The 23,499-nt window shown below is 37.1% G+C and overlaps 1 protein-coding gene across 1 annotated transcript; it reads right to left on the bottom strand.

Annotated features, from left to right (window-relative positions):
* Nucleotides 1–1,650: 1,650 nt before the first annotated feature.
* Pou1f1 (POU class 1 homeobox 1) lies at nt 1,651–18,956 on the bottom strand. The gene is made up of 6 exons (XM_060371007.1): nt 18,739–18,956; nt 15,883–15,954; nt 6,163–6,387; nt 4,131–4,295; nt 3,182–3,242; nt 1,651–1,861 (listed from the first exon to the last, which is right to left on the bottom strand). The coding sequence occupies exons 1-6, from the start codon at nt 18,878–18,880 to the stop codon at nt 1,651–1,653; spliced, it is 876 nt and encodes a 291-aa protein (XP_060226990.1). The 5' UTR covers nt 18,881–18,956.
* Between the last annotated feature and the right edge of the window lie 4,543 nt (nt 18,957–23,499).

The following is a 23,499-nucleotide window of genomic DNA, read 5'->3' as shown; positions in this document are numbered from 1 at the left end:
TGAGATACAACCTCACTGCTTTGAGTTCACCTTAAAGCCAGGCAAAGTTTTCGATCCAAGACGTTCTTGAGAGCAGCTGGGATTACAAGCTTGCTGCCAAAAAGCCCACCTTTCGTACTGTTTAATAATATAAAGAAGGAAACACGGGATGGCATAATTTATTTGGAAAGTATTCTTGACTGATAAATTCTCATCTAATTTCAACTTGTGTTACACAGAATAGGTTAGATGAATATTGCTGGTGGAGTGGCTTTAAAAATGCCAAAGTTGCTGTTACAGATAAGCATCTCATTACAGGGCACTTCTACTTACAAGTTTCAAAGGAGTTCATTTTCAGAGATTCAATAAGTATCTTCCTTGTTATATTCCCAGAATTAAAAAGTTCAGTATTTCCAACTTTTAATAATTATTATCACGTTGTAACCAATCCTACCAAAATTGACAGATTGGTAAGGGAGCTCAGGCGAGGGTCTAGAGTGACCAACACCGTAGATTTTTCTAGTTGGCTGTGTCCCTCATATTTGAAGCAGTTGTGCACCTAGCAGCGCAGTTCATACCTACCAGCTATGAGTAAGCACTGGAGTCCCTGGAAAACAACAGACAAACCGCTGAGTCTTGCCCTGTGGCAGCTTACAGAGTGATTAATGATAGACGTCTGCAATCCCTGACGCATGTTTTTGTTTCTTTTTAAATTTCAATTTTCCTCAGGATTAAAACACCAGGACTTGAAACTAGGAGTCACTGAGTTTAGTTCAAGCTTGCACTATTTTCTATAGTGGAGCAGCAGAAAGCTAATGTCTGTGAAAGAATGCAGACACCACGCCTTGATGTTTCTACAAATCTTTCTAAACACACTTCTTCAGGAGCAAGCCCTAAGTGCTAATTTCAAAGATATCAATAGATTCTGACTGAAGACAGTCACCTCTTACTCTTCAAACATTACTAACATTACTAAAAAAAAAAAAAAAAGTGTTGATGGCATACTGAGATAAAGCAATAGATTTGAAGATAAAGCAGTAACTTTCTTCTTCATTTCTAGATTTATTTTTATGTGTAGGAGTGTTTTGCTTACATGCATGTCTGTGTACCACATGCATGCCTCATGCCCATGGGGGACAGAAAAGGCATTGGATTCCCCTTGAAGATGGTGTGACAGGCAGTTGTGAGCCATGTGGGTACTGGGTATGGGACACAGGTCCTCCAGAAGAGCAATGGATGCCCCTAACCATTGAGACATCTCTCAGCCAAGTCAATACACTCTCAACTTGACCTTCCCTGGCTCATATTCTTTAAATATTTGTCCTTACTGGTTAAAAATTAAAACCAGTCAATTGGCTTAGAAAGGAAAAATTTAAACTAAAACTTCCACATACATGCTAGCCTCTCTCCCCGTTATCCCTGTCTGTGTGTGTTACCTGCAGAGGCAGAATGGATGAGGTATTGTGAGCAGGGTTTTCTGGTAGGTTGTTAGTGTTTTAGGATTAAAGTGAACACCATGAATTCTGAGAAGAATTAGATAAATGTCTTATTTAAGTCTTTGGATCTAAAAACAAAAAAAAGTTAAACAAAACTGCAGAAGTTATTGATTTAATCTAGTTTTTTTAAGCTAACCAAGTGAGTAACTTCTGATTTGGCTACCGCAAGCAAGTCTTATCTGCACTCAAGGTGCTCCTTGGAAAGAGAGAACAGACTTTGATTGAGACTCGTTTTCACCCGTTTTTCTCGCTGCCTTCGGTTGCAAAACCACACCCTTACTACTTCTTTCTCCAGATTCAGCTCTTCAGCCATCCGCATGATCTCCTGGGAGGAAGGCTTGCTCTGCTCGCTGAAGTGTCTCTCCAAGGCATCCTTGGCCGCAATACTGGGGAGGACGGGGCGGGGGACGGGAGGAGGGGAAGGAGCAGGATAAAATTATGTTTCTTTCAATTAAGTTCTTGGAAGAATAAAATAAAGTTTAAGTTTATAAATATGACCACTAAGAAGTAACTAAGATTCTGAAAACACTCATAAAAGAAGAATCTGTGACTCTTTTTGTTTTGTTTTGTTTTTTTATGCAGAGGCATATCTTATTCCTGATAAACTTAACAAAATCATAGGCAAAAACTAGAGAACCCAGGTTCTCTCTGTAGATGTCATTTTATGCCACAAGGGGGCACCAAGTTCTTGACAAAGAAAAGGAATTGGAGGCCTAATTACACCCCCCAACACACACACACTTGCTCATCATGTACCCCAGTCATCCCCATTATTTATAATATAGGACGTGTGCAATTGACAATTAGCTGAGTTAAACCTTTTACTACTACTTACTGGAAACTCACAGAACCGAAGTATCACTAACATGCTTCACAGTTCAGTGATAGGGACCAAATGAGACCTTGAGACACACTGGTGACTCCTTTTGATTTCTTACTTATGGTACTGCCTTAGTAAAACAAGAACTTTTATCTACAAGGATAGCAGTGAATTACTTGGTTTCCATTTTTAACCAAAATATCTAAACAGCTAACCAAACAATGCACATTTGTCCATTAAATGTTTAAAACTATCATCTTAGTTTCTCATGAATTTGCTTTTTTTAAAAAAAAAATTCCTTCTATTATTTATATTCACCTCATATGTTAAGTTGCTTTTATACTAAAATGCTGATTCCCCCACTACTGACACAGTATTGTACATGCTGTTGTTGTATTTCTTGACATTTGTTAACTCACACTGTAGCTGTGATTGTGACAAATTGATTGTTTTGGATGTTGCTATGGTGACCTGCAGTCCTATGTTTTTCTGGTGGGGAGGGGACAAATGAAACACCAGAGTTAGCTTACTTTTCATGTCTGGTGTTGGTCATGCTGAAATTACAGTGTAGGAGAACGCCGCAAACATTCTTGGAATGCGCCTCTGTGCTTTCTGGTCATGCTATGCAGTGAACCAATTTCAAGGTCTGATCAAGTTATTCCTAGGAATAACCTGCCCAACTCCACGTTTCACTAAGGAATTAATTCACACATGGACCATTCTCAACAGTTTTCCTCAATGATGGGGAGTATTCACGAATGTGAGTCATTATGTACCCACTGTACATGCAGCAAAATAAACTTACAGATCTGATGGGAAAAACAGTTGACTCCTTGTGAACACTTTCTTTCTTTCTCTAGTAAATTTATTGTCTCAAAAAGAATACCTGATAGTTGTTCTCCGTTTCCTTTTCCTTTCATTCGCTCCCACTTTTTCATTGTACAAAGCTGTAATGTGGAAAAGAGATAATAATAAAGAGATGGTAATTTTAAATTATCACTCCTTGCTCTCTTTTTCTGTATAAAATAATGCAATGTATAATTACTATAAGCCTTTCTGTCTCAAGTGTAAAATAGGTAATTTTATATTGCATGCCACAAGGAAAAAAAGTACTTAAGAAAAATAAATGTAAATCTCATAAAAATGATTTTTCCACAAATCCTAGTCCTGTTAGAGCACTCATTGTCAAAGCTTCCAATTTTGTTTGGTTTTTTTTTATTTTTGATTTTGTGTGTGTGTGTGTGTGTGTGTGTGTGTGTGTGTATGTGTGTGTGTGTGTTGTGTCTAGGTATGGGCTAATGAGTGCAGGAACCCATGGAAACCAGCAGAGGCCATCAGATGCCTTGGAATTGGGGTTACAGGTGGTTTGAACTACAGGATGTGAGTGCTGGAGACTAAATTCCAGTCCTCGAGAGCAGTGTATGTTCTGGGTACCTGATATGTCCCTCCTCTGTGTGTGACTGTGTGTGTGTGAAATTCCAAGATTGTATTTCTATTTCATGACGGTGTTTATCGAACAGACTGCTGTGAACACTAGTATCAGGTTGTAAAAGCAGTTGCTATAAGTTACTTCAGGTATAACAAAAACAGAAATAGACATGTGGATTCCTGACAATGCTTTGTTACCTAGAAAGCTTCCCCACGAGGCTTGTGTTTCCTCGGTGAATTTATCTCTACACTTGAGTTGCATTAGTCTTTTCCCCCTTTGATCTACCCCCAGACATTCATTTTTCGTTTCAAAGAGATTAAAAAGCCCTGCAACCTCCCGTCTCAGCGCGCATTCTGCTACCCCTGGTTGTGGCCGCAGCCCATGCTGCAGAGAATCCCTTCAGTACCTCCGACCTGCTCAGCTTCCTCCAGCCACTTGGATAAAATCGCTTTCAGTTTACATGCGTTTTTGAAACTGAGCTGCAAGTTTTCAAATCGACAGATGGTTGTTTGACTGAATTCTGAGCCGTGCACAGCAGCCAGAGCTTCGCCCACGTTTGTCTGGGTGTATCCTGTGGAAGGGTGAGAGGCGGCTTTAGTTCCAGCTCCACCAAGAAGATCCGTGCGGGTCCGTCAGTGCACACGTTGGATCTCGGTGAATTATTCTTTAAAAATTCTTCCATCATTTGACAGTTTACAATTATTTAGGCTCAGAGTAGGATTATAAATTACATAAAAATGTTCCTTCTAGTTAATAAATTACTTTTCCTCTTAACGTCAGAAGGATTCACAGGTAAACATAGTGGTAGCACTGAACAGATGCTCGCGAGCCTGTCGTGACACTTGATAAGGAACTTAGAAATTGTTGGCCTTTTTAGGATTATCAAATATGATACACGCTCAAAATATTTAACCCATCAATTAATAGTACACCAAGTAGATTAAGCATATGTTTATGTGCAGATGAAAATTTCAACAATGATTGTTATAACAAATAAAACTAAGATTGAGGCTTACTTTACCTAAAAACATTTTATTTAAAAGCCTGGCTATGGTTGGTCCCACATTTTACTCATACCTCCAAACAGACTTAGTATATTATTTGGTAATACATCTATTTCCCAGTAACAGGTCCTTATCATTTGCCTCAAAAAAAAAAAATCTGGAATATAAGGTAAAATAAGCCATCAACATATAATTTTAAACATCCATTGCAATAGAAACAGAACTGAAAATAAGTATGATAATGATGCCTCCTGCTGTTTATTACATGTAGTCAGTACATATTATTTCAGTGCCTACAGCTATATACCTACGTGCATAATATGACTGCATACAATGTGCATCAATAAATGTCATTATAAATTACCTACAGCTCATTCTACAAGTTCAGAGGTTTCAGGTTCAAGCCATTAAAAAGGGCATTTTTTTTCATGAATTTGAACCGCAATTAGTTGTTATGGTTTTTCTATTTCAAAAATGCTTTTCAGTAGAAAATGAACAGTGGTTTGGAATAGGCAATTCAAAGAAATGAAATACAAATGAACACTAAAGAGGAACAAATAACGATGACTTAAAATAAAATTTGCATTTTGAATCAAACTGCGATGCAGTGCCACTTTGTCTTTTCTGATTCAAAAGGTCCCAGTGACTAGAAGCACATTGGTCCTTTAGATACTGTTTACTTATTACATACTCTGGTTTTTTGCTCTATGCTGGAGAAAGAAGAGACATGTGTGGTGGTAAAATCTTGTAGAGTTTAACAACATCTATCAAAATACAATATTGTTTGATCAACAATTCTGGGCCGACGTTTTCTGTTCACATGTTTATATAGATGCAAAAGCGTATTTATAGATCTAACAATTGTGTCATTGTTTTCATTACTATGAAGTTAAAACCATGTAAGAGAAATAAACTAGTGTATTTATATTTATAAGGTGGTAGTTAACAGATACAGCCCCAAGTGAACTCTTGAAAAACTCTACAAAATATGTATGTATCAAAGAATACGTGCATATCCTTATAAAATCGTAAGACACCTCTAGAAAGATATGCAAGAACTCAATGCTAGTAAATTTTTTTAAAAGACTGTAATGTGAGTTACACTCTTTCCTCATGTCAAATCATAAGAATGAAGTATCTATTGAAAAATTCAAGTAGAATATTAAAGGGAGCACTTTAAAGCTAATCCAGAGGAAGGCTAAATCTTATGAAGTAACATTAACTTTAAAAAAAATGTTTTTATCCTTAAGAATTGACAAAGAATTAAAGAATGTTGCTGTTTGTTTTAGTTTTCCCAATTTGACTAGGATAAATGCACAGAAAAGATTGAGAATGTGAAGTGTCTTGCGCTACAAGCAGTGTATAAAATATCCCACGGTAACTAGAGTAACTGTTTGCAAATAGTTTGACCCATCAGGGTTAACAAAGGCATACCTAACTTAATTCTTCTCACTTTAAATTCGTTGGCAAATTGCTCAAGTTGTCGGATCTCTGGGGAATCCATGTCTATTGGCTCCTCTACCAATTTACTTTTCCGCCTGAGTTCCTGCTTAAATTCAGAGGCTGTGGGGTCCTCTGCCAGGAGAGGCTGATGCAGGGGAGGAAATCCATGACTCAAGGTATGGTCTGGAAACTTGTAAAGACAAGGGGTTAAGCTACCTGTGGATAAAGAGAGAGAAAAGGAGTGTTGGTAAAAATGGCTATCTCTACACAAGCAACACCTTCTGTTAGAGTATAACTAACTCAGTTTGCATTTCAAGGCAGGTACAGCCCAGGCTCACCATGTCCTTGCTAATTCTGCGAGCTCAGCCTCTCAGGTTCTGGAATTACTGGTAATGTCACACTGATTCAAGTTTAATTTATACAAGTAACCTCACGTTCAGTCTTCTAAAGTAAGACACAGATTAGGTCATGAGTTGGAATGAGATTATTTACTGTCCACCTTTCTCAGAACAAAACCAAAGTTAATGTAAAAGGAGGAGAAAATTGTTAAATACCTGAGCATAAGATTCCATTTTTCTTGTAAAAGGATACGTATTGGCCGGGAGTGGTGGCACATGTCTTTAATCCCAACACTCCGGAAGCGGAGGCAGGCAGATCTCTTGTGAGTTCGATGCCAGCCTGGTATACAAAGTGAGTCCAAAACAGCCAGGGCTCTGTTACACAGAGAAACACTGTCTCAAGCAAGCAAGCAAGCAAACAAACAAAGATGTGTATTCCTGACAGATTTTTTGTCAAAAAAAAAATATATGTATTCTTGTACTTTATATGATGCTGAGAATTTTTTATAACTGGGATATTAATTTTACAGCACTATATAGTTTTGACAGTAAATGCCTAACTTCAATTAAAAAATAAGCATGTTTTTAAGTATGATAAAGGCATAAGATTAAAATACATAATTGTAGTTAAGTCAATTTAATGAGTCAGAGAAACAAAAGTTAACCTTAGATGTTCTATTAAAATATTGTGACAAACTCTCTTGAAAAGTAGACAATATAATGAAACCAGTTTCTTTTTTCATAATCATTTAGAGAAAAGCAAAAATAAAACACAAAGGAGGAGACAATGCTAGACATGAAAAGGAATTATCCATGAAGGTTGTTGTGTTGGCTTGACCTCTCTGTAGTATATCATAGTAAACAGGATTGTCTGAAAACTTTACAGATTTCAATGTTCATTTGCAAAGTAGATTCTACCTCAGTTTGGGAACCTATTGCCAGGATGGCACAGCAGAAAAACGTCAACATATTTTATTTCACTTTTTCTTCATTGACAAATTATTATTTTTATTACTGAAGATTTCACTTCTGCATACATTAAATGCTGCCATGCATAAGCAAAATAATCAAATAATTGACCAGTATCATGAGCATACAAAAACAAGTTTCAAAACATGTTTAAAAATATACCAATATTCCATAACTGCATTCATAAGTTTAAAAAATTAGTAATAATATAAATGTAAATCTTCTAATAATATATAAATATTTGATAAGCAATAGTAATATAATTCAGCAAGTTATTAGTTTATATTATTTATATAAGAATATGTAATAATAAAGTTCATCTCTGTTCAAAAGAATAAATTATTTTTTTCCAATAAAGATTAAACATGAAATAGCATAAAATAAATTCAGCTACTGCACAAATGAGATAAAGGTTTAAGATAAACTATTTCTTCTTTTTAGATTTATTGAATTTTTGTGTATGAATGTTTATGCTCATGTATATGTGTGTCTCTTGTGTACAGCTGTCTGTGGAGGTCAGCAGAGGGCATCGGCTAACCTGGAACTGTGGTCAGAGATGGTTGTGAACCATCATGTGAGCGCTATAAACCACTCTTGGAGTCTTTTGCAAGAACAGCAAATGCTGTTAACTATTGACCCATTTCTTCAAGCGAAGAAAGAAACTATTTTTATTGTTAAAAAATATATGCTACTTTTATAAACTGTAATTGTTCAGTTAAATAAATTTCTGGTTATCCTTTAATAAGAAATAATACTATAAGGTCTGAATATTAACCATCCTGCCCATTATTTTCAATTCCTCATGCCATCACTTTCCTGAGGTACTTTAAGACCTCTACAAGATATATCTGTCCATTTCACATTAGTCAGGCTCCTTTCCCATATAAAATTAATGGGTTAGAAAGAAAAGGATGGCTCTTACTCTCTCTTACATGCTCTCTCTCTCTCTTACTCTCTCTCTTTCTCTTACTTTCTCTCTCTCTCTCTCTCAGGGCACCCCATTCCCCTTTCTTTCTCTCTTCCCACTATGTCCTGTTTCCCACTCCCTCCATACCCACTTAATAAACCTCTTGCATAGAAGAAAAAAAAGAAAGAAAAGGATAAAAGGATGTGCATTTCCCCCACAGTTTACAATGTAAGAAATCTCTGTAAAGAGAACTCTGTAACTCCCTTTCAGATGAGTACCTGTCTTAACTAGACCGAATTCCACAAGAACAAATGCTACTTTATTCTCCAGTCTTCTATACTTGGGTAAATAAAACTCTCAAAATTTTCCTGAATTTAAACACATTTGTTTGTCTCTAAACAAACTCTTTAAGTTAAAACTCTAATTTAGAAAGTTCATTAGCAGTGTGTCACTTCAGGGACATTCAAAGGCAGTGTATTTATTACAAATATTCTCAGAAAGCAGACATATAGAAAAGACATTGAATGGAGTCCGTGAAAAATGAGCAAGAAATAGTAAGTTCCAAGGTCATGATTTTCATACAACTAGTTTTTCATAGTAATTCATCATAAGAGTTATCAGTATAATCAGACAGAATTCCATTCCCAGTGTCTGTCTCAGTCTCTGTGGTGCATAGGGCATGATGGTATGGAATGAGTAACAGACTGTTTTTCAAATCTTTTCAAGCCTGGACTGCTGAAGAACCTAGTGACCCCATAGAGCAGAAATCTCACATGTTTCTCAGAACATTGATAAAGCAATACCGTAGGTAGCCTGGACAAGGACTCATGTGAAAAGCTTGAAATGCTGATCCACCTCTACACTCCCTTAGTTTTTCACAATGCATAATGATCCACCTTTGCCACTCTGAATTGTTCTGTGTGCCTTTATGTGTCTTTATGTCTTTTTATGGCAGAAGACAGACAAATCTTTCAAGGCAGGTATGGGGAACAGAGGTAGAAATTGCCCTGTAAGAGGCTGACTCAACCCTTTATGCCATGTGGCAAGCTGCTCTCTTTTAAGTGGCTAGCGGGCAATATTATGTTAAAGACCTGTACCTTTAAAACAAACAAACAAACAAACAAAAAAAACCAACTTTGTTTATTTCTGGGGTTTGTAAAAGAAATTTTAAAAATTAAAGCAAAAACAAAGAACAAACAAGAGAAGCAGGACACACCAACACATGCCTGCTCTGCAACTGTGCATGAGAAGAAATATTTAAATATTTATTTATTCTTCCCTTTCACACACACATGACAAGCAAATAATTTGCTCAAATTTGTCTTTTTCCCTTTCTCTGAGGACTACACATACTGCTCTCCTGAAATAGGAACAGTTATGTAGCTAAAGCAGAAAAAGATTAGGGTGTTTATAATCTGTGACCTCACAGAAAAGGGCAAAGGCACCACAGTGTTGCTGGAAGGCCTTTCCTGAGGAAAAGCCAGCTGTCTTCAGAAGGCTCTTCTCTGGCCAACCTATCATTTTGGGACAAAAGAAAAAGGAAACAAGAAGGATGACAGAGAGGAGAAAAAGAGGAAAGGATGGAGAGAGAGAAAAATATAAAAAGTTACAAGAAAAAAAAAAACAAAAAGAATGAATGAAAAGGTTTCTATAATCTTGTTTTATTCCCAAACAGAAATCTTTTTCTTTTTCTTTCCTCTCGAAAACGTACTTTTAAACTAGGACTTGCCCTCCATTTCTAGGAAAGCTTAGCTACTATGCACATGGATGTGCTGGGTTCCTTGCTCGTTGCCGTGAGTCTGGTTCTTTGCCTAGTTCCCATTGTGGACAGAAAAAGCCCCCACATTTGCTTCCTGAACTCAACTCAGTTTTAGAAGCCGTGAGCAGAAGCAACCTCAGAGACCCCAGAATCCGAGTATTGAGGGTTTTTATTTTTCCTGGATTTTTGCTTGAGTTTGTATTTTCCAGCAGAGGTTGTGAAGGACATTTGTAATTCACTCCTGTGATTGTACTCTGTAGACTGATGATGACATTATATCTAAATACTCAGTAGAGAGAGAAGTAAAGGGCCACACGTCTGGCTGAGGAGGGTTAAGGAAGAATGCTGAGCTGATGCAAACAGGCTGTAAGTGTAGAGCAGTCTCAATAGTTAACGGTGCATCCAGCCATTCTCTTCAGCTTGCTGGTGCCTGGGCTGAGCTGCAGGAAATTCATCTAAAGATTTAAATCCTCCTCACATACCTGACAAAAATCGCTATAGCCCCTCCATTACTGTGGGTTAATTTGACAAAATACTAAAATGGAAGCATCATTTAATACGGCAATGTCATAGCCATATCAAAAGGATTCCACAGTCTTTGAAACAGTTATTCTAGCAGCTGTCCCTCAAAAACTATATAACACCAAACCTGTCCATAAGATGCTTCTTAGGATCTTGAGGGAGTGGCTAACATTTCAGAAAATTCAAACAACACAACTAGGTTTCTATTGCCCCTTTTATACCTTTCCTTCCTCATTTTTGAATGGCTGTATTTTATGACTCAATTTGTGCAGCTTCCCTGGGAATGAAAGCAGAAGAAAAAAAAATGAGTTTGTCTAAGATTTAATCTGCCAAGAGGTGCATGCTAATGCTGAATATATGTCAAGAACCAGACGTGCTGACGAATTATAAAGCACATAATATTTTAATGACATCCCTCTCAGAAATATTCAAATATAGTCTCTGTTCACCATGGTGAGATTTCATTTTAGTGACAAAATATAATTTAATCCGATGGCTACAATGATACCTCTAAATCTTGGTATGACAATTGTGTTCATGATAACACTAAAGCAGACTTTGGATCTGGTAAAAAGCCTCTCTCAGCCCTTTCCAACTAACTTTGTTGAGATTAAAGAAAAGGAAGGAAGGAAGGAAGGAAGGAAGGAAGGAAGGAAGGAAGGAAGGAGAAAGAAAAGAAAAGGAAAGAAAGAAAGAAGGAAGGAAGGAAGGAAAGAAAGAAAGAAAGAAAGAAAGAAAGAAAGAAAGAAAGAAAGAAAGAAAAGAAAGGAAAGAAAGAAAGAAAGAAAAGGATGGGAGAGGGTGTGGAGAGTGCTGTCAGCTTCCTTTTAATGGGACCCTGGGCTGTTGCCCTAGTGCTAGTTCAGGACTCTGAGGCTAGCTATAAATTTCCTAGATAACTGTGGGCCACATTGATTCAGTACAAGGGAGATGGTACCCAAAAGAATTAGGACAAGACATCATTAACCACTGGTACGTGGCTGGTGTGTGTTTACGTGTATGTACATGTGTCTGTATGTGTATGTATATGAGTGTACACTTGTGTCTGTATGTATATGAGTGTCTGCATTTGTGTATGTATGTGTGCATGTGTGTATGTGTGAGTCAATGTATGTGTGCATGCGTGTGTGTGTGCATGTGCGTGTGTGTGTATTCGTTGGTTTGATTTTTGTGATAACTCAGGTCAAAGGGCTACCTGAGGAAACATGGAAACAAAAGATGTTCAGGGATGCCTGGCAATTCCTGTGACAGAGTTCCCCTCCAGCAGAAAGCAGTGTGTGACCACACACTTGGTACTTCCTATTCACACCCTCAAGATTCTGTGAAGGCTAGAGAGAGCATTCCACTCCCACCTCCATCAGCAATTTGAATGAATATTACTAATTCACAGCAAATATTGTTCATCAACAAGAAAGTTGCTTTTGTTGTATATCAATATTGACTAATTAGATGGTATACAAGTGATGAATTTTCAGAGGGGGAAAAGCCTTAGCTTTAGACGTTCCTTAATTGTTGAAAAATAAATCTGGTTTGGAAAGACATCTCAGGGGTCAAGAGCACTGGCTGCTCTTCCGGAGAAACCGCATTTGATTCCCAGTACGCACAGGATGGCTTACAAGTGTCTGTACCACCAGTTCCACGGGATCTGAGAGTCTTTTCTGCTATCTGTGTGCAGTGCATGCAAATAATGCACAGACATTCATGCAAGGAAAGCACCATACGTTTGTAAATACAATTTTCTTTTTTTCCCTGTTTTTTTAACTACTCAGCACTTATTTTTATTTTTATTATTAGTTACATTTTATTGACTCTATATCCCAGATGTATCCCTCTCCCTCATTCCCTCCCAATCCCACCCTCCCTCATCTCCTCCCTGCCCCTTTCCAAGTCCACTGATAGGGGAGGTCCTCCTCCCCTTTCATCTGACCCTGGTTTATCAGGTATCTTCAGGACTAGCTGCAAAGTTCTCCTCTGTAGCCTACCAGGGCTGCTCCTCCCTTGGAGGTGGGGAGGTCAAAAAGCCCGCCATTGAGTTCATGTCAGAAATAATCCTTGTTCCCCTTACTAAGGTAACCAACTTGGTTACTGAGCTATCACAGGCTACATCCGAGCAGAAGTTCCAGCTTATATCCATACATGGTTCTTGGTTGGAGAAACAGTCTCAGAAAAGACCCCTATGCCCAGATATATTTGGTCTTTGTAGAGCTCCTCTACTCTCCAGATCATACTAACTACCCCTTCTTTCATATAATTCCCTGTCACTCTGCCGAAGTTTTGGTTATGAGTCTTAGTATCTGCTTTGATAAACTGCTGGGTAGACTCTTTGAGAGGCCCTCTGTGGTAGGCTCCTGTCCTGTTACTTGTTTTCTCCTACATCCAATATCCCTCCCATTTGTCTTTCTAAGTGAGGATTGATCATCTTACTCTGGGTCCTCTTTCTTCTTTATCTTCTTTTGATGTACAGATTTTAGTATGTTTATCCTATCTTATAGGTCTGCTATCCATTTATAAGTGAGTATATACCTTGTGTGTCTTTCTGCTTCTGGGAAACCTCACTCAGAATGTTCTTTTCTAGATCCCACCATTTGCCTGCAAATTTCATTGATTTCCTTGTTTTTGATTGCTGAGTAGTATTCCATTGTGTAAAAATACCACAATTTCTGTATCCGTTCCTCCCTTGATGGACATCTGGGTTGTTTCCAACTTCTGGCTTTTACAAATAAAGCTGCTACAAACATGGTTGAGCAAATGCCCTTGTTGTGTACTTGAGCAACTTTTGGATATATGCTTAGGAGTGGTATAGCTGGGTCTTGAGGCAGCGCTATTCCTAATTGTCAAAGAAAGTGCCAGATTGACTTCCAAAGTGGTTGTACAAGTTTACATTCCCACCAGCAATGGAGGAGGGTTCCCCTTTCTCCACAACCTCTCCAGCATGTGTTGTCATTTGAGTTTTTTGATTTTAGCCACTTTGATGGGTGTAAGGTGAAATGTCAGGATCGTTTTGATTAGCGTCTCCTGATAGCTAAGGACGTTGAGCATCTCTTTAAGTGTTTCTCTACCATTCTATATTCCTCTACAGAGAATTCTCTGTTTAGCTACGTACCCCATTTTTTAATTGGATTGCTTCATTTGTTGCTTTTTAACTTATTTAGTTCTTTATATATACTGGATATCAGCGCTAAATTCCAAAACAATTCTTACAGACCTTGAAAGTAAGATTCTCAGCTTCATATGGAGAAACAAAAAACCAAGAATCTCCAAAATGATCCTGTACAACCACAGATCATCTGGAGGTATCTCCATCCCTGACCTCAAGGTGTACTACAGAGCAATAGTAATAAAAACTGCATGGTATTGGCACAGAAACAAGAAAGAAAGATCAGTGGAACCGAATAGAACACCCAGAAATAAACCCACACACCTATGAATACTTGATTTTTGACAAAGAAGCCAAAACCATTCAATGGGAAAAAGACAGCATCTTCAACAAATGGCGCTGGTCCAACTGTATGTCTACATGCAGAAAAATGAAAATAGATCCATATTTATCTCCCTGCACAAAACTAAAGTGGATCAAAGACCTCAACATAAAAGCAGATGCTCTAAATATATTAGAAGAAAAAGTGGGAAGAGCCTAGAACTCATTGGCACAGGAGACAACTTCCTGAACAGAACACCAACAGCACAGACTCTAAGAGCAACAATCAATAAATGGGACCTCATGAAACTGAAACTGAAAAGCAAAAGACACTGTTGTCAGAAAAAAAAATGACAGCCTGCAGACTGGGAAAGGATCATCACCAAATACAATTTTTTAAACATGTATATATTTTTTAAGAAGAAGAAAAAAAATATCAAGGTTTATAAGCAACCATTAAGAAAACCAGTCTGTGAAGTAGGTGGATAAAAAAGTTTAAATAAAATAATTTTTAAGAAAGGATATACCAACCTTCATTTATCATAACTACTTTGGATGGTAATTTACTTAGACTGATACTTGAGCAAGTGTAAGAAAGACTAATATTCTCACTATTTTATTTAAAATTAAAAATCATAATGTTTTACTGAAAAATTTTGTGAAGTTAGAGTTTAATATACTAAATTACTTGTTCCATTTCATTTCAAAATTCTAAGCATTACTGTATTTTTCCTTGTGTAATTGTTTACTTGGAGTACAAGCATGAGTAAATTTCAAAAGATTTCCCATGTATTTGATTCTTTTATCTAAAATTTCTCTTTGTTTCTCTTCTCCATCCCTCCATCTGTCTTGATTCATCCCTGATGAGAGTTATTTTCCTGCTGAAATAACAAATATAGACTACTAGAAAATTTCCGTAAGAACAAACTGAAAAATGAAAATCTGTGAACAGCAGTCGTGTCTTTATTTTTTTTTAACCCACTGAAATATTTTCTTTAGCCATGCCCTGAAATTAAGCAGTGAATTTTGGGCACGAGTGGAACTCATGGGGCAGTGTTCCCATTTCTAGGAAGCCATATTACCAATGCATTTACACAGACACCAGTGTGTTGGCTTTATACATGAAAGATGTGTAGCCCATTTTTCCTGAAGTGTATGCCATGTCACCTACCTTAGTGAGGCATCAGACACAACCCAGAAAGGATTATCAAAGCCTGAAACAGCCATTGCTAAAATCTCTGAACATCAGGCCATACATTCAGTATGTATCTTATATTTATCTTTGTGGAACAAGTATATGAAAAGCAATATTATGAGAAAAATAAAATGATGTTCTATAAACTGTGGTATATGATGGAGTAACCACCAAATACAGGAGAGTATTGGCTACTGGAATCGAAGCTGATAAAGCAGAGAAGCTGAGTTTTAAGCTCTTGTTAATTTTCTTGTTAACTTTCATTTAAATGTGAAATGGCTCTAGCAGCCATTAGAGTGTTTCCACGGGGAACCCCACAAAGGCAGTAACACATGGCAGCTAGCAGTTTAACAGTAGTGAGCAAACAACAAAATCATACAAAGCTCATGAAAGTGTCAGGAGCTCAGGCATACAGATCTGTACACCTTTAGGTGTCTGAGGGCCTCTGGAGTCTGGGGACTCTTCTGAAAGTGGCAGATGCACCACTAACTTCCAAGCAGAAAGGTCAGAATGTCGCGTTATGGTCTTGTCACCGTACCCTTCGGCCCAGGAAACCCAACTCATTTTCTCCAATTCCATACCACATAAGACAACTTTTCTTACCTGCCATCACTCCATAGGTGGATGGCTGGTTTCCATAATGACAGGAAGGCACAGAATAGTGAAGTCCTGCCGCTGTGTTTCCCATAGTTGTCATCGAGAAATACGTGTGCAAACATTTAGGAGTTTGGATCAAAGACAAAATAGACGGGACTGGTAAGAAAATGCATGAGGATTCAAGACACATTCAACTCATTCCAAAATTACACACTTATTTGATTCTTAACTTATAGAACAATATGGACTTTTTTCTTCACTGGGAGTTTCCTATTGAGCAAATACAAGCAATCAAAGGTTGTCTCAAGTGATGAGACACTAAATCATCAAAGAAGACTATTGTGGGGTCTGTGTTCTGGTTACAAGTATCTCGTGAAGATGTGAGGGGAGCTTGGACCCCAGCTCTCTGGGATTTGTAAGGTTCTTGAAGGTTCCATCTAGAGTAGATATTTCACCACAGCCACTGAAGAGCACTCTGAACACCACTGTGTAGCACAGTATTTTACGGAAGGTGTCTCTGCAACAGTGAATACCTAAATTGACTCCTAAATAGCCATAGCTGAGAAATTTGATTATTTTCCTTATAAATTCCTTTTCCTAAGGAGAAAATGCCAGAGTAAGCACATTCTTGTTTAGATACGATCATAAAATCTTGCTGTTTTCAGGGTTTTATGAAAACGCTGTGGTCATATCTACTGCAATTATGTCGATATTGAAACCATGGCTTGTAGGTTTTCTATGCATTGACAGAACAAACTTAATAATAAAGCCAGTCAGAAGTAATTTTCTTCATTGCTGAAGGCTGTGTATATACATAATCTCACACATAAAGATATACTTCCTACAATTAGTGTATATTTATAAATAAGGTATGAACTATGAAACATATATGAAGTTTCAAACACAAATCAACATTTTATAACAGCAGAGACTTTCAACAGTAAAACTACTAGAAAAAGTTCCCCTATGTATTTGCTTCTTCATATTTCTTTCATATCCTAAATATTAGGCTATACTATATTAAAATAGTTATACTATAATATAATAATATTATAAGTAGGTTATTATAATAAACATAACAAATGTTTTTAAATAAAGAGCATAGAATATATTATTAATAGTAATTGAGAATATTAACACATGATGTAGTTATTAACTACATGAGATCTTTTCATAGAATCAATACATTTTGTCGAAATATAGAACAATACTTAATTACAAGTATCTGCATAAATTTCTAGTAGGTAACTAATATAGAAAGACACAACATGATTTTACCATGTAATGGTTACATAGAACTATTTCAGTATCTATTTAAAAAAACTAATGAATCTTAACCACATTTAATATCCAAGGGTTTTCATTAAAATAACCATTTCTAATTCCTTACTTAATTAGATGTCTATATATCTTTAATTTTATAAAAAATTTATAAATCATTTACAAATAATTTAAAGAAACTGTCACAGATTATTTTTATTCATAACAGCTATATAATATTTGAGGTTTTTTGGTTTTAGAAAGTTGTATAAAAGGCAGGCTAGTTTATTAAATTAATTGTTACATATTTTTTAATAGATCAGTAAAACTTAAAGCTAGACATTTTGCTACATTATTATTTAATCTTAAATTTTACATTCCTACTGATCAAATATTTTTTCTACAGTCAACTAGAGAAACAAAATATAGTTTTTGTGAAGTCTCAATCAATAAAATATACTATTTTAAGAGTATGATTGCACTTTAATTATTTAGATTATTTATGTGATCATTTATAGTATTATTATAGGGTCAAATTACTTTGTTATATTTTCATCAAATATGTTTCAGTACACTCCCAAAATTACATTTTACATTAAACTATGGGAATCTTTAGTAGATTAAGTGGTGTGTCCAGAGTCCAAATATATAATCTTTTAATTATTTAAAATTCAGCCAGAGATAGATGAAAAACCTTTATATGTGTTTGGAAATTACCCAGGTATCATAAAAGCTATTTGATTGTTTTAAATTATAATATAAACCCCAAATTTTATTTCCACAAGTATAAAATCTTATTTCATTTTTACATGTGAGACAATTAGATTTTAAACAAATGAAAGGTGAATACTGTTTCATGGAAGAAATTTAGTTAGTCCAAGGCTCCAGCTGTCTGTAAATTGTCTTTGAGACCAATTGTTATTGCATTAAGTACAAATGTATTAGCAAAGTGCATACACTTGCCTGTTTTGATCCCCAGTTTAACTTCCATTTAGGAATGTTAAGTAAAGACAAATTTATAGAGTTATTTCTAGAACTCAGTCTTGAGAAAATTAAACTCTCTCAGCTCTAAATGTTCTCTTGTTTTGTTTTCTACATTTAAGACTATGCATTTTAATGTGAGTTTAATAAAGCATTTAATTATTTTATTCATTAAAGTGCACTTCAGTTGTTACTAGGAATTTTTCAGTTTATTTTTATAAGGTTGTTTACAGATAGTAACAAATATAATTCAAAAATGAAATACATTTTAATATAAAGTAGCAGTACCTACTTAACATTAAACTAGTTTAGAATATTTCATTTTGATCTTTATCCATAAACATTTCTATTAAAATCATTTTTCAGAGTGAAAACTACTCTAGCTCACTATTTGCTTATGTAGAAAATAGTTCTTCCAGGTTGTAAAGTAAAACTAATAAATAGACAGGTGATTTCCCTTACTTTTTTTTTTTTTTAATTCTTAGGCAACTGGACTTTTACAATATTCTTAACATTTAACTAAAGCAAACTAAAGGGGGGGGTGGAACAAAGAGATTATTCACTAACAGGATTCATCGCATCCATTCTGAAAGCTGTAGGCCCAGCCATGGAAGTCAGTACCTGTGGACATCACGTTGGTGGCATGGTTGGAGACTGGGAGACACTCAGCGGCACTGTGATGCATTCTCAGAGGCAGAGCTGCAGAAGCATCAGAATTCAGAGGTATAAAGGTATCAGCCGAAGTGAAGGACTGGCAACTCATCCCCGCAAGAGAGAGGAAAAAGAAGCCCCGCCGCTTGCCAGATCACTTTTATTATATTACTATATCAAAGGGCCGATTCACGTCTCGCTACCTGCATATATACATCAGGACGGCTCTGAGGCACCAGGAGGGTGCAGGCGAGCATTTATACTGTGAGGAAATCCATTTATACATGTTAATAGTTTTTTTCCCAGGAGTGCTGCTTTGTCAGCCTGAACTGTCTTTCTTACCCAAATATTACCTGTGCCCAAGCACGAACCTGGTGGTCAGGTGTGAATTGAGGGGAAGGCAAAAACAGACGGTATTCTACACCTTCAATAAATGAGACCTTTGGGGAAGAATCAAGAACTTCAAAAAACTTCCCCAAAATAATGAAATGACAACGAATAGAAAAAAATAGGTGTCTTTTGGTTTCTAATATAATAAAAGTCTTAAATATGAGATGTTTTCCATTTTGCTAACTTCTTACACAATATTCTAAGCAATAAAAATTAGGGAACTACACATTACATCATTTTATTTTTTTAATTTATTTTTATTAATTACAGTTTATTCACTTTGTAGTCCCCCTGTAGCTCCCTCCCTCCTTCCTTCCCAATCTCACCTTCCCCCCCTCTGTCCCACCTGTACCCCTCCCCCAGTCCACTGATAAAAGAGGTCCTCCTCCCCTTCCCTCTGATCCTCCTCTATCAGGTCTCATCAGGAGTGGCTGCATTGTCTTCCTCTGTGGGTTGGTAAGGCTGCTTCCCCTCAGGGGGAGGTGATCAGAGGAACTGATTGGGGCAGGCCAATCAGTTCCTATCAAAGACAGTCCCTGTCCCCATTACTTCGAACCCACTTGGACACTAAACTGCCATGGGCTACCTCTGTGCAGGGGTTCCAAGCCATCTCCATGAGTGGTCCTGAGCTGGAGTGTCAGTCTCAGAAAAGACCCCTGAGCCTTAACTTTTTGGATCTGTTGTTCTTCTTTTGGAGCTCCTGTCCTCTCCAGGTCTTACTATCTCCCACTTCTTTCATAAGATTCCCTGCACTCTGCCCAAAGTTTAGCTATGAGTCTCAGCATCTGCCTCAATACCCTGCAGGTTAGAGCCTTTTAGAGACCCTCTGTGATAGGATCCTGTCCTGTTTCCTGTTTTCTCCCTTTTCTGATGTCCATCCTCTTTGACTTTCTGAATGGGGATTGAGCTTTCCTAGGTATACAGATTTTAGCATGTTTATCCTATATTATATGTCTAATATCCACTTATGAGTGAGCATATACCCTGTGTGTCTTTCTGCTTCTGGGAAACCTCACTCAGGATAATCTTTTCAAGTTCCCACCATTTACCTTCAAATTTCATGATTTCCTTGTATTTTATTACTAAGTAGTATACCATTGCATAGATGTACCCCAATTTCTGTATCCATTCCTCAACTGAGGGGCATCTGGGCTGTTTCCAGATTCTGGCTATTACAAATAGCACACTATGTAATTTTAAGAAGTGGAGTATTTAAGGGCTTGTCAGATGGCTCAGTGGTTAAGGAACTGGCCACATGAGCATGGTGATATGAGCTCTGTACCTGGAACTTATGTAAATGTAGAAGGAGAGAAGTAACTCCACAAAGTCGTCCTCTGTCCTCAACATGCGTGCCATGGCATGGAAGCCCTCCCTGCTCCCACTAATAGAAATGAGTTTGAAAGAAAAGAAGTGTTTAAGTTGGCATTTAGACTAGCCTGCAAAGTGAACTATGATAATGCATGTTCTTGTCAGTTATGCGTTTAAATGCAATAGTACATAATTTTTGAAAAACTATAAGAACGTTTTAAAGTTTTTTATAAGAAAGCAGTGGAAAGAGTATTAATAATTCATGATAATGTGCAGAGAAAACAAGCATGGTGGAGCCAGCTTTCCTTGATTTCAATGTACTCATCAAGAATTAGCAGTTCTTTGTAGCTGCGGACGGAATTCAGTGATATTTTCTAGAGATATATCAAGCAGACCCCGATCTCGGTAAGTGATGTACCTTGTCCTCTCAAGAAGCGAGTCTGAGACAGTGGCTAGGATCTGAGCCGTTCTTTCAAAGGACTTGATGCAACAATGTTAGTACTGGTCACAAACTTCGCACACAAACTTAGGGACATTTTATGAGAATGAAAGTATACACATGCGCAATTAATTCCAACCTAGATATTAGCCTCAAAATATTTTAATTTAGATTGTTTTTAGATGTGAACGCTATGTTTGATTTTTGTCACTGTGACATACACCTGAAGGAAACAACAGCTTTGATAAAGAGTGTCTACTCAGAAGTTTTAGTCCGTGGGTGGTCATTTGGCTCTGTTGCTTAGACTGAAGTTAACCAAGATGTCACTGGGGTCAGTGTGTGATGGATCAGGGTACACTCTCACCAAAACAGGAAGCAGAGGGACAGTTATGACAGGGCAGGCTGCAACAAGACCTTCAAAAGCACACCCCAAAAGGCCTGCCTACTTTGTCCAACCAGGCCCCACTTCCTAAAGTTTTCATCAAGTCCCAAAACTGTTACTTAAGGACCCAGCCTATGGGGCCATTTAATTCAAAACCACAGCAGTGAAAGAATTCATTATTATTTATACAGTGAAAACAAAGGCATTATAGAAAATAGAAGTAATAGGAGGTATTTGGAAGTACTGAAATGAGAGCCACACCCACATCAGCTTTTATTAAAGAATATCTAGAGAAAACTTTGAATTGGTTGCCTCATGATAAATTTATTATTAATATTGAAAAGACTACATCTTCAAGCATCTTGGACATTTTTATCAGTAACAAGCAGGTATCTTGAACAAAAATTTATTAGAGTGCAGTGAGGTATCCCAGAAGCAGAAAAACATACATGGTATATATTCACTTATAAGTGGATATTAGACATATAATATAGGATACACATACTAAAATCTGTACACCCAAAGAAGCTAAGCAAGAAGGAGGACCCTCAGTAAGATGATCAATCCTCAGTCAGAAAGGCAAACAGGATGGACAGTGGAAGAGGGAGATAACAGGGAACAGGATAGGAGCTTACCACAAAGGGCCTCTGAGAGACTCTACCCAGCAAGATATCTATCAAAGGAGATGCTGAGACTCATAACCAAACTTTGGGCAGAGTGCAAGTAATCTTATGAAAGGGGGAGAGAGAAAGACCCAGAGGTGACAGGAGCTCCACAAGGAGAGCAACAGAACCAAAAAATTCTGGGCACAGGGCACCTGAGACTGATACTCCAACCAAGGACCATGCATGCAGATAACCTAGAACCCCTGCTCAGATGTAGCCCATGGCAGCTCAGTGTCCAAGTGAGTTCCCTAGTAATGGGAACAGGGACTGTCTCTGACATGAACTCAGTGGCTGCTGGCTCTGATGGGGGAGCAGCCTTACCAGGTCATAGAGGAAGACAATGCAGCCAGTCCTGATGAGACCTGATAGGCTAGGGTCAGAAGGAAGAGGAGGAGGACCTCCCCTATCAGTGGACTTTGGTGGGGGGGCGTGGGAAGAGATGAGGGAGGGGACTACAAAGTGAATAAACTGTAATTTATTAAAAAATAAATAATTTAAAAAAGAAAATAAATAAAATTACTTGATTATGAAAAAAATAAAATAAAAATAAAGTGCCTAAATAGTAGATATCACCTGAAAAATACTATCTTTAAAAATAAAATATTTCTCATTCTGGATATGAAGCACCATTAGTCTTTAGTAATAGAAGACAGCTTTTGGTAATCAAAATTATTTACTTCATTCTTTAAAAATTCAGACAATATTAATTTTTTTTAGATGTGAAAAAGACAAGATCAGTTGAGTGTACTTATAGAGAGAGTACACTAAGGAAATTAAAAATAACTTTTGAGGGGAAATGATGCATCAAAATGATTATACCAGGTGACATTATAGTGAGTGACATATAGTGAGAATTTAAAAATCAACCTTAATCATTTGAATGTCATTGCTTGTAGGCATGCGAATGTATCGGTTGAGAGTGGCTCAGACCTCTACTCTTGCCTGATGCGTCCAAAACAAAAAAGGGGGAACTGTAGAGAGCTGCGGAATGCTATGCCTTAAAGATGGAGCTGGTTTCCGCCTTCCACCTTCCCGATGGTGAGTGCTCTCTGTCACAAACAACTCCACATTTGGCTAAGACTGAGGATCTGGCTTGCTTCCATGTATGTGGACCTATCTGCATTGCCCACGTGGCACGCTGGGGTTGGCTACCCAGAGGCTATTTAAGCTGTGGGCTGGCTTTCCCCAGGGTCAGATTATTGTTCAAGGTTTCTGAATAAACTGCATTGAAAAATAATAATAATAATAATAAAAATGTATTTTAAACTCTGCTTATCAAGTAACATAAACTTAATAATTTTGATAGCTATTATTGCAAAATTACAATATTAGACATAATTATCAGGAAAATAAAATTTAAGTGTAATACAACTTTTATAAAATGTAAATTAGGCAAGCTAAGAAATAGATGTCTTCATTACAGTCTCTCATTTAATTCAATAAGCTCTTCAAAACTATGTCTCCCGCTCTCAGCATTCCTTTCTTGACTGTAGTTCTTTGTCTAGGGTTGAGGCCTTTTCAGCTTTTCCCCTTCCAAGTTAGCATGT

Source organism: Meriones unguiculatus, chromosome 17, assembly GCF_030254825.1.
Source record: "Meriones unguiculatus strain TT.TT164.6M chromosome 17, Bangor_MerUng_6.1, whole genome shotgun sequence".
NCBI classification, from domain to species: Eukaryota; Metazoa; Chordata; class Mammalia; order Rodentia; family Muridae; genus Meriones; species Meriones unguiculatus.
Note: the sequence above shows the minus strand (reverse complement) of the source record. Positions and strands in the feature narration are given on the sequence as shown.